Source organism: Rhinoraja longicauda, chromosome 8 (genome assembly GCF_053455715.1).
Source record: "Rhinoraja longicauda isolate Sanriku21f chromosome 8, sRhiLon1.1, whole genome shotgun sequence".
Lineage (NCBI taxonomy): Eukaryota > Metazoa > Chordata > Chondrichthyes > Rajiformes > Arhynchobatidae > Rhinoraja > Rhinoraja longicauda.
In genome coordinates, this window is record NC_135960.1 from 4,492,667 (window position 1) to 4,504,541 (window position 11,875).

The 11,875-nt window shown below is 47.1% G+C and overlaps 1 protein-coding gene across 1 annotated transcript in view; it reads right to left on the reverse strand.

Annotated features, from left to right (window-relative positions):
* Positions 1-8,891, reverse strand: part of cyp27a3 (cytochrome P450 family 27 subfamily A member 3) — a 38,462-nt gene extending 29,571 nt beyond the window's left edge. Inside the window, exon 1 of the mRNA XM_078403281.1 lies at positions 8,407-8,891. Within this exon, the coding sequence (XP_078259407.1) occupies positions 8,407-8,664 (258 nt within the window). The 5' untranslated portion in view covers positions 8,665-8,891. The remainder of the gene's footprint in view (positions 1-8,406) is intronic.
* Positions 8,892-11,875: the final 2,984 nt, after the last annotated feature.

An 11,875-nucleotide genomic window follows, 5' to 3' on the forward strand; every position in this document is an offset into this window, starting at 1 on the left:
CGGGAGAGGTTGAGCAAGATAAGGCTTTAGTCCTTGGAGCGCAGGAGGTCGAGGGGTGATCTTATAGAGGTGCATAAGACCACGAGAGGAATAGATAAGAGTAAAAGCACAGTCTTTTACCCAGAGTAGAAGAATCAAGAACCAGAGGACATAGGTTTAAGGTGAGGAGGGCAAGATTTAAATAGCAACCGAGGGGCAACTTTTGTTTTTAACGCAAAGCGTGGTGGATGTATGGAACAAGCTGACAGGGGAGGTAGTTAAGGCAGGTACTATAGCAACCTTAAAGAAAAAAAGATTTGGACAGGTACATGGATAGGATAAGTTGAGAAGGGTGTGGGCCAAATGCGGGCAGGTGAAACTAGTGTAGAAGGGTCAAGTTGCTCAGCATGGGCAAGTTGAGCCAAAGGACCTGTTTCGCCGCTGTATGCCCACTGTGATACCAAGTAGGTAAGGCAACAGTTAATAAGTGCTGGATGTGCCTGGGACAAACAGCCGAGTTCAAATCCACAGTGGGGAGAGAGAGAACTTAAGCTCAATGAACTGAATAAACCAGGAATTAAAGCCGCTTTGTCGTTCTTAAAGGCACACGGTTCACTTGCGTACTTTTAAGGGAGAAATCTGCAAAACTTACCCAGTTGGAATCATATTTGCTCACACAAGGTTTTTGTTGCTGTACATCGATAAACGAATGAACCATTCTACCGACAACTGGAGAGCGGTCCGGAGCTAACACCTACCCCACTGGAGACCCTCGCACTGTCTTTAATCGGTCTTCACCTTGCACCATGTGTACACTGAAGACGGCTAGGTTGTACACGTGCAGAGACTTTCCGCTGGACAAAAGCCTTTCACTGTACCTCGGTACACGTGACAATAAACTCAACCAAACAATGACTTGGATGAAGGGATTAAAAGTACCATTAGCAAATTTGCAGATGATACAAAGCTGGGTGGCAGTGTGAACTGTGAGGAAGATGCTATGAGGTTGCAGGGTGACTTGGACAGGCTGTGTGAGTGGGGCGGATGCATGGCAGATGCAGTTTAATGTGGATAAGTGTGAGGTTATCCACTTTGGTGGTAAGAATAGGAAGGCAGATTATTATCTGAATGGTGTCAAGTTTAGGAAAAGGGGACGTACAACGAGATCTGGGTGTCCTCGTGCATCAGTCACTGAAAGGAAGCATGCAGGTACAGCAGGCAGTGAAGAAAGCCAATGGAATGTTGGCCTTCATAACAAGAAGAGTTGAGTATAGGAGCAAAGAGGTCCTTCTGCAGTTGTACAGGGCCCTAGCGAGACCGCACCTGGAGTACTGTGTGCAGTTTTGGTCTCGAAATTTGAGGAAGGATATTCTTCCTATTGAGGGTGTGCAGCGTAGGTTTACTAGGTTAATTCCCGGAATGGCGGGACTGTCGTATGTTGAAAGACTGGAGCGACTAGGCTTGTATACACTGGAATTTAGAAGGATGAGAGGAGATCTTATCGAAACGTATAAGATTATTAAGGGGTTGGACACGTTAGAGGCAGGAAACATGTTCCCAATGTTGGGGGAGTCCAGAACCAAGGGCCACAGTTTAAGAATAAGGGGTAGGCCATTTAGAACGGAGGTGAGGAAATATTTTTTCAGTCAGAGAGTTATAAATCTGTGGAATTCTCTGCCTCAGAAGGCAGTGGAGGCCAGTTCTCTGAATGCATTCAAGAGAGAGCTAGATAGAGCTCTTAAGGATAGCGGAGTCAGGGGGTATGGGGAGAAGGCAGGAACGGGGTACTGATTGAGAATGATCAGCCACGATCACATTGAATGGTGGAGCTGGCTCGAAGGGCCGAATGGCCTCCTCCTGGCACCTATTGTCCATTGTCTAATGCCAATAATATGCTTGATTCTGAAAAGGCACAGCATGTGACCAGGGTTCACGGCCGATTAAGGTCGGGGCAATAAATGTCCTCACCAGCGGCCAACAATAAATAAATAAACTAAGCCATTTTGGAGGACTGGGAGCACCACAGTGAAGTATTAGATAATAATAGTAATAGTAATATATTCCTTTATTCGTCCCACACCGGGGAAATTTACAGTGCTACAGGAGCAAAGTGGATAGGACAATAGACAATAGACAATAGGTGCAGGAGGAGGCCATTCGGCCCTTCGAGCCAGCACCGCCATTCAATGCGATCATGGCTGATCACTCTCAATCAGTACCCCGTTCCTGCCTTCTCCCCATACCCCCTCACTCCGCTATCCTTAAGAGCTCTATCCAGCTCTCTCTTGAAAGCATCCAACGAACTGGCCTCCACTGCCTTCTGAGGCAGAGAATTCCGCACCTTCACCACTCTCTGACTGAAAAAGTTCTTCCTCATCTCCGTTCTAAATGGCCTACCCTTTATTCTTAAACTGTGGCCCCTTGTTCTGGACTCCCCCAACATTGGGAACATGTTTCCTGCCTCTAATGCGTCCAATCCCCTAATTATCTTATATGTTTCAATAAGATCCCCCCCTCATCCTTCTAAGTTCCAGTGTATGCAAGCCTAATTGCTCCAGCCTTTCAACATACGACAGTCCCGCCATTCCAGGAATTAACCTAGTGAACCTACACTGCATGCCCTCAATAGCAAGAATATCCTTCCTCAAATTTGGAGACCAAAACTGCACACAGTACTCCAGGTGCGGTCTCACCAGGGCCCGGTACAACTGTAGAAGGACCTCTTTGCTCCTATACTCAACTCCTCTTGTTATGAAGGCCAACATTCCATTGGCTTTCTTCACTGCCTGCTGTACCTGCATGCTTCCTTTCAGTGACTGATGCACTAGGACACCCAGATCTCGTTGACGAGATCATTCATTATAAATAAAAGTAAAGACAAGGATAAATTGTCATCAGTTTACTGTGTATTCCTTAACTGTTACTGTTGACTCATCTGCTGGGAGCCCCTTCCCAGTTCTCCCTCTATCTTCCTGTCTCCACCTACATCCTTCCTTTGTCCCGCCCCCCCTGCCATCAGTCTGAAGAAGGGTCTCGACCCGAAACGTCATCCATTCCTTCTCTCCTGAGCTGCTGCCTGACCTGCTGAGTTACTCCAGCATTTTGTGAAATAAATTCCTTTGATTTGTACCAGCATCTGCAGTTATTTTCTTACATCTGCTGGGAGCAGTCAGTGCTGGTTGTGCAGTCTCACAGCAGCGGGAAGGAAGGACCTCCTATATCTCCCCTCCACGCACTTGGGGTGAAGGAGTCTGTCACTGAATGAGCTACTCAGTGCAGTGACAGTTTCCTGCATGGGGTGGGAGTCGTTGTCCAGCAGCGATGTTAGCTTTGCCATCACCCTCCTCTCTCCCACTGCCTGCACTGAGTCGAGATGGCAACCCAGGACAGAGCTGGCCTTCCTGACCAGCTTGTTGAGTCTCTTCCCCTCCGCTGCTGAGATGCTGCTGCTCCAGCAGACCACTCCATGGAAGATGGCCGATGCAACCATCAACCATGTTGTAGAAGGTCCTTAGGAGTGCCCCCCTGCACTCCAAATGTAGCTATTTTTGAAGACCTTGGTTTAATCAGACCTCCTGTGGAGACCATTTTTAGTGTAGTTTAGAAAAGCAGTGCGGAAACAGGCCCTTCGGACCACCGAGACCACGCCGACCACCGACCCCCCCCCGCACACTAACACTATCCTACACACACGCTAGGGACAATTTACAATTTTACTAATCGGTATAAACTTAAAATCTTTGGAGCGTGGGAGGAAACCGGGACACCCGGGGAGAACCCACGCAGGTCACGGGGAGAGAACGTACAAACTCCGTACAGACGGCACCCGCCCATCAGGATCGGAACCGGGTCTCCGGCGCTGTGAGGCAGCAACTCTACCGCCGCGCCACCGTGCCATCTTAATTGGGTCCTTCTGAAGCGGAGATTGACACGCTCCGAAATAGTAAGAGTGTCGAAGGTTGCGGGAAGAAGGCAGGAGTGTGGGGTTAGGAGGGGGAAGATAGATCAGCCGTGATTGAAGGGCTGAGCAGACGATGGGCCCGAATGGCCTAACCATATAACCATATAACCATATAACAACTACAGCATGGAAACAGGCCTGTCCGGCCCTACCAGTCCACGCCGACCATTTCTCCCTGACCTAGTCCTCATCTACCTGCACTCAGACCATAACCCTCTAATCCCCTCCTATCTATATACCTATCCAATTTACTCTTAAATAATAAAATCGAGCCAGCCTCCACCACTTCCACCGGAAGCCCATTCCATACAGCCACCACCCTCTGAGTAAAGAAGTTCCCCCTCCCTCTCCCTCTCCCTCCCTCTCCTCCCTCTCCCTCCCCTCTCCCTCCCTCTCCCTCCCTCTCCCTCCCTCTCTCCTCCCTCTCCCTCTCTCTCTCTCTCTCTCTCTCTCTCTCTCTCTCTCTCTCTCTCTCTTCTCTCTCTCTCTCTCTCTCTCTCTCTCTCTCTCTCTCTCTCCCCCTCATGTTACCCCTAAACCTTTGTCCCTCAATTCTGAAGCTATGTCCCCTTGTTGGAATCTTCCCCATTCTCAAAGGGAAAAGCCTACCCACGTCAACTCTGTCCGTCCCTCTCAAAATTTTAAAAACCTCTATCAACCTTCTACGCTCCAAAGAATAAAGACCCAACCTGTTCAACCTCTCTCTGTAGCCTAAGTGCTGAAACCCAGGCAACATTCTAGTAAATCTCCTCTGTACCCTCTCCATTTTGTCGACATCCTTCCTATAATTTCCTAACTCTGGTCCTATGACTTAAAAAACCTTGAACAATACAACACAGGAACAGACCCATCAGCCCACAATGTCTAACACGCCGAACATCCTGATAAGACCAACCATTATTTACCTGCATATATTTACCTGCATATACTGTACCGAGGTACAGTAAACAGTTTTTATGTGTTATCCAGTCAAAGAAAAGATTTTACATGTTTACAAACAAGCCATCCACAGGGCACGGGTAAATAAAGGGTGTAACAATTAGTGCATGATACCCTCCATTCCCTGCATAACCTTGTGCTTATCCAAAAGTCTTAAACGCCATAGTTGTGGCAACAGAGTGGAGTTGCTGCCTTACAGCACCAGAGACCCGGGTTCGATCCCGACTATGGGAACTCTCTGTACGGAGATTGTAGGTTCTCCCCGTGACCACGTGGGTTTCAATAGACAATAGACAACAGGTGCAGGAGGAGGCCATTCGGCCCTTCGAGCCAGCACCGCCATTCAATGTGATCATGGCTGATCATTCCCAATCAGTACCCCGTTCCTGCCTTCTCCCCGTACCCCCTGACTCCGCTATCCTTAAGAGCTCTATCTAGCTCTCTCTTGAATGCATTCAGAGAATTGGCCTCCACTGCCTTCTGAGGCAGAGAATTCCACAGATTCACAACTCTCTGACTGAAAATGTTTTTCCTCATCTCAGTTCTAAATGGCCTACCCCTTATTCTTCAACTGTGGCCCCTGGTTCTGGACTCCCCCAACATTGGGAACATGTTTCCTGCCTCTAATGTGTCCAACCCCTTAATAATCTTATACGTTCCGATAAGATCCCCTCTCATCCTTCTAAATTCCAGTGTATACAAGCCTAGTCGCTCCAGTCTTTCAACATATGACAGTCCCGCCATTCCGGGAATTAACCTAGTAAACCTACGCTGCACGCCCTCAATAGCAAGAATATCCTTCCTCAAATTTGGAGACCAAAACTGCACACAGTACTCCAGGTGCGGTCTCACTAGGGCCCTGTACAACTGCAGAAGGACCTCTTTGCTCCTATACTCAACTCCCCTTGTTAAGAAGGCCAACATTCCAGTGGCTTTCTTCACTGCCTGCTGTACCTGCATGCTTCCTTTCAGTGACTGATGCACTAGGACACCCAGATCCCCTTGTACGTCCCCTTTTCCTAACTTGACACCATTCAGATAATACTCTGCCTTCCAATTCTTATTTGCCTCCTATTTCCTCCGGGTGCCTCTGTTTCCTCCCACACTCCAAAGGTAAATTGGCTTGGTAAAATTGTAAATTGTCCCTAGTGTGTGTCGGATAGTGCTAGTGTACTGGGTGACCGTTGATCGGCATGGACTTGGTGGGCAGAACAGGGCCTGTTTCCACGCTGCATCTCTAAAGTCTAAAGTAAAGTCTAGTGTGTACCAGGTGATTGAAGATCAGAGCGGACTCAATGGGCCAAAGGGCCTGTTTTCATGCTAAACTGACGTTGAGGGGGAAAGCACGTAATTTGAATTGAAACTCTGGGCATGAACGTATTGAATGCTAGCACAGACTTGATGGGCCGAGTGGCCTAAATCCTGCTTCTATTTTCTGGTGTTACTTGTGCTCTAAGACCCGGCATGGACTCGGCTGGCCGAATGGCCTCTCTTTTTTTTGTGCCAAGATTGACTTCTTTCTACCTGTCACTTCAACCCTCTTTCAAATCCTCCCACTAATTAATTCCTCCCCAGGAATCCTTTGCAATCAGTGAGATTGGTATCAAAAGTACTGACCATTCTGTCCTGGACCTCCTCCATTGTCAGAGTGAGACCACACGCAGACTGGCAGAAGGCCACATCGTATTATAAGGTCCTAAGGAACAGGAGTAGAATTAAGCCATTCGGCCCATCAAGTCTATTCCACCAATCAATCATGGCTGAACTACCTTTCGCTTCTAAACCCATTCTCCTGCATTCTCCCCATAACCTCTGACACCTGCTTGGGTAGCTTCCAGCCCAGTGGTTTGAAGGTTGAACTCTCCAAATTTAAGCAGCTTCTTCCTACACTACCCACCCCTCCCCTCCACCCTTCGCCCCCTCCCTGCACCCAAGTCGTTTGCCCAACTTGCCCATGCAGTTTACTACATTGTATCCCACTTGTGATCACACCTTCCCAAGTTGACAATGGGCCCACCAGGGGCACCATCTTACGTGAGGTCATTTGTTTACTGGCCCTGATCTTTTCTTACCTCCAACTCTTTCCCCCCACCGAAGTACATGGGCACAAAATACTGGAGTAACTCAGCGGGACAGGCGGCATATCTGGGGAGATGGAATGGGTGACCTTTCTGAAGAATGGTCTCCACCTGAAACGTCACCCATTCCTACTATCCAGAGATGCTGCCTGTCTCGCTGAGTTACTCCAGCATTTTGTGTCTATCTCCATCTGCAGTTCCTTCCTACTCTCCCCCCCCCCACCCCCCCCCCCCCCCCACCCCCACCCCCTACCCTCCACTTTGTCTGAAGAAGGGTCCCAGACCCAAAACCTCCACCTGTACTTTCTTCTCCAGAGATGCAGCCTGACCCGCTAAGTTACTCCAGTACTTTTGCGTCTAGGCTTGTATACACTGGAATTTAGAAGGATGAGAGGAGATCTTATCGAAACGTATAAGATTATTAAGGGGTTGGACACGTTAGAGGCAGGAAACATGTTCCCAATGTTGGGGGAGTCCAGAACCAGGGGCCACAGTTTAAGAATAAGGGGTAGGCCATTTAGAACTGAGATGAGGAAAAACGTTTTCAGTCAGAGAGTTGTGAATCTGTGGAATTCTCTGCCTCAGAAGGCAGTGGAGGCCAATTCTCTGAATGCATTCAAGAGAGAGCTAGATAGAGCTCTTAAGGATAGCGGAGTCAGGGGGTATGGGGAGAAGGTAGGAACGGGGTACTGATTGAGAATGATCAGCCATGATCACATCGAATGGTGGTGCTGGCTCGAAGGGCCGAATGGCCTCCTCCTGCACCTATTGTCTATTGTCAATTTGAGATTTCTCTCCGTGGTACGGACGGCTTGGCCAGAGGGGAAAAGTTTGTGTCAGAAGGAACTGCAGATAGTGGTTTAATGCTCCGAAGACAGGCACAAAATGCTGGAGTAACTCAGCGGGACATAGAAACATAGAAAATAGGTGCAGGAGTAGGCCATTCGGCCCTTCGAGCCTGCACCGCCATTCAATATGATCATGGCTGATCATCCAACTCAGTATCCTGTACCTGCCTTCTCTCCATACCCCCTGATCTCTTTAGCCACAAGGGCCACATCTAACTCACTCTTAAATATAGCCAATGAACTGGCCTCAACTACCTTCTGTGGCAGAGAATTCCACAGATTCACCACTCTCTGTGTGAAAAAAAACGTTCTCATCTCGGTCCTAAAAGACTTCCCCCTTATCCTTAAACTGTGACCCCTTGTTCTGGACTTCACCCAACATCGGGAACAATCTTCCTGCATCTAGCCTCTCCAACCCCTTAAGAATTTTATAAGAAGATAACTGCAGATGCTGGTACAAATCGAAGGTCTTTATTCACAAAATGCTGGAGTAACTCAGCGGGACAGGCAGCATCTCTGGAGAGAAGGGCATAGGTGACGTTTGGGGTCGAGACCCTTCTTTCCTTCTCCAGAGGTGTTGTCTGTAGCTCTTGACTTGTACCTGGAGCTCGTGTGTTTTCTCGTAGTAGCCCTTGACGAAATACCAGTAGATGTTCCAGAGGAGCCCGCAGCCGGGAATGTCCTGGGTGGTCTTCATGGCCGCGGGGGGCTGTTGCTGCTGCTGCTGCTGCTGCTGCTGTCTGGTGTCGATGCCCAGATCCACTGCCGACCTGGAGTCCGACTTGGACCGGGACAAGGTGTAGCAAGCCCGGACAGCGGGCAGCAGCCGGCTCCGGACAGGGACGGTGCACAGGGACATGTTGGACAGGAGGGTGGGTGGGGTGGTGTAGGGGGAGGGAGAGAGGCGATCACTCCAACTGCACACAGCTCGGTCTACAAACACACAAACGCACAAACAAACAAACAAACACACACACACACACAGCTCGGTCTCCAAACAAACACACACACACACACACAGCGAGGCAACAGCACAGAACCAGCAAATGGCCAACCAGTCAACAGGACGCACCAGGGAGATTCCAAACTCTCCACCCCCTTTTAGCCTCGGAAGGGTTCCTCCTCGTTCCCTTCGCACCGTTTCAAGCCCGGCCAGAACTCCAGCAGGAGGTCAGAATTAGCGATAGGAGCAGAATTGGGCCATTCGGCCCGTAGGGTCCATCCCCCATTCACTCGTGGCTGATCCATCTCTCCCTCCTAACCCACATTCCCCTGCCATCTCCCCCTACACCCCTGACACCGGTACTAGACAATAGACAATAGACAATAGACAATAGACAATAGACAGTAGACAATAGACAATATACAATACACAATATACAATATACAATAGACAATATACAATATACAATATACAATAGACAATATACAATAGACAATATACAATAGACAATAGACAATAGACAATATACAATAGACAATATACAATAGACAATATACAATATACAATATACAATATACAATAGACAATATACAATATACAATATACAATATACAATAGACAATATACAATAGACAATATACAATATACAATATACAATAGACAATATACAATATACAATATACAATAGACAATATACAATATACAATATACAATATACAATAGACAATATACAATATACAATATACAATATACAATAGACAATATACAATAGACAATATACAATATACAATAGACAATATAAAATATACAATATACAATATACAATAGACAATATACAATATACAATATACAATGGACAATATACAATAGACAATATACAATAGACAATATACAATATACAATATACAATATACAATATACAATAGACAATATACAATAGACAATAGACAATAGACAATAGGTGCAGGAGTAGGCCAGCTAGACCAAACCCACCCTCGTCAACTTCCAGTATTGTCCCTGGCGGATTCTTCGGAGGAGATAGACAATAGACAATAGACAATAGGTGCAGGAGGAGGCCATTCGGCCCTTTGAGCCTGCTCCGCCATTCAATATAATCATGGCTGATCATCCAACTCAGTATCCCGTACCTGCCTTCTCTCCATAACCCCTGATCCCTTTAGCCACAAGGACCACATCTAACTCCCTCTTAAATATAGCCAATGAACTGGCCTCAACTACCTTCTGTGGCAGAGAATTCCACAGGTTCACCACTCTCTGTGTGAAAAAAAACATTTCTCATCTCGGTCCTAAAAGACTTCCCCCTTATCCTTAAACTGTGACCCCTTGTTCTGGACTTCCCCAGCATCGGGAACAATCTTCCTGCATCTAGCCAGTCCAACCCCTTAAGAATTTTGTAAGTTTCTATAAGATCCCCCCTCAATCTTCTAAATTCCAGCGAGTACAAGCCGAGTCTATCCAATCTTATGATTCGCTCATGGCTGATCCATCTCTCCCTCCTAACCCCCATTCCCCTGCCTTCTCCCCCTACACCCCTGACACCGGTACTAGACAATAGACGATATACAATAGACAATATACAATATACAATATACAATATACAATAGACAATATACAATATACAATAGACAATATACAATAGACAATATACAATATACAATAGACAATATACAATATACAATAGACAATATACAATAGACAATATACAATATACAATATACAATATACAATAGACAATATACAATATACAATAGACAATAGACAATATACAATATACAATAGACAATAGACAATAGACAATAGACAATATACAATATACAATAGACAATAGACAATAGACAATAGACAATAGGTGCAGGAGTAGGCTAGCTAGACCAAACCCACCCTCGTTAACTTCCAGTATTGTCCCTGGCGGACTCTTCGGAGGAGATAGACAATAGACAATAGACAATAGGTGCAGGAGGAGGCCATTCGGCCCTTCGAGCCAGCACCGCCATTCCATGTGATCATGGCTGATCATTCTCAATCAGTACCCCTTTCCTGCCTTCTCCCCATACCCCCTGACTCCGCTATCCTTAAGAGCCCCATCTAGCTCTCTCTTGAATACATTCAGAGAATTGGCCTCAACTGCCTTCCGAGGCAAAGAATTCCACAGATTCACAACTCTCTGACTGAAAAAGTTTTTCCTCATCTCCGTTCTAAATGGCCTACCCCTTATTCTTAAACTGTGGCCCCTTGTTCTGGACTCCCCCAACATTGGGAACATGTTTCCTGCCTCTAACGTGTCCAACCCCTTAATAATCTTATACGTTTCGATAAGATCCCCTCTCATCCTTCTAAATTCCAGTGTATACAAGCCTAGTCGCTCCAGTCTTTCAACATACGACAGTCCCGCCATTCCGGGAATCAACCTAGTAAACCTACGCTGCACGCCCTCAATAGCAAGAATATCCTTCCTCAAATTTGGAGACCATAAACTGGATTGAGTCGTGGAATCGACTAATCAGGATTGAGTCGTAGAAGGCAGACACAAAATGTTGGAGAGACTCAGCGAGACAGGCAGCATCTCTGGAGAGAAGCAATGGGTAACGACGCTTGGAGGTTGAGACCCTTCTTCGGACTGAGAGTCAGGGGAGAGGGCTGGCACAGAGATGAGGAAGGGCCAGGTGTGAAAACGAGGCATCAAAGGTGAGTAGGGGTTCCAGGAAAATGTAGAGTAGATCAACGTTAGCTGGAAGAAGGTGGCAACGAAGCATACAATAGACAATAGACAACAGACAATAGGTGCAGGAGGAGGCCATTCGGCCCTTCGAGCCAGCACCACCATTCAATGTGATCATGGCTGATCATTCTCAATCAGTACCCCGTTCCTGCCTTCTCCCCATACCCTCTGACTCCGCTATCCTTAAAAGCTCTATCTAGCTCTCTCTTGAATGCATTTAGAGACTTGGCCAGAGATAACATTTAATCAGGGGGACAGTCAGACTGGTTGGAGAACTAGGATGGGGGAGGGATGCAGAGATTTAGAGATACAGCGCAGAAACAGGCCCTTCGGCCCACCGGGTCCGCGCCGCCCAGCGATTCCCGCACACTAACACTGTCCTACACA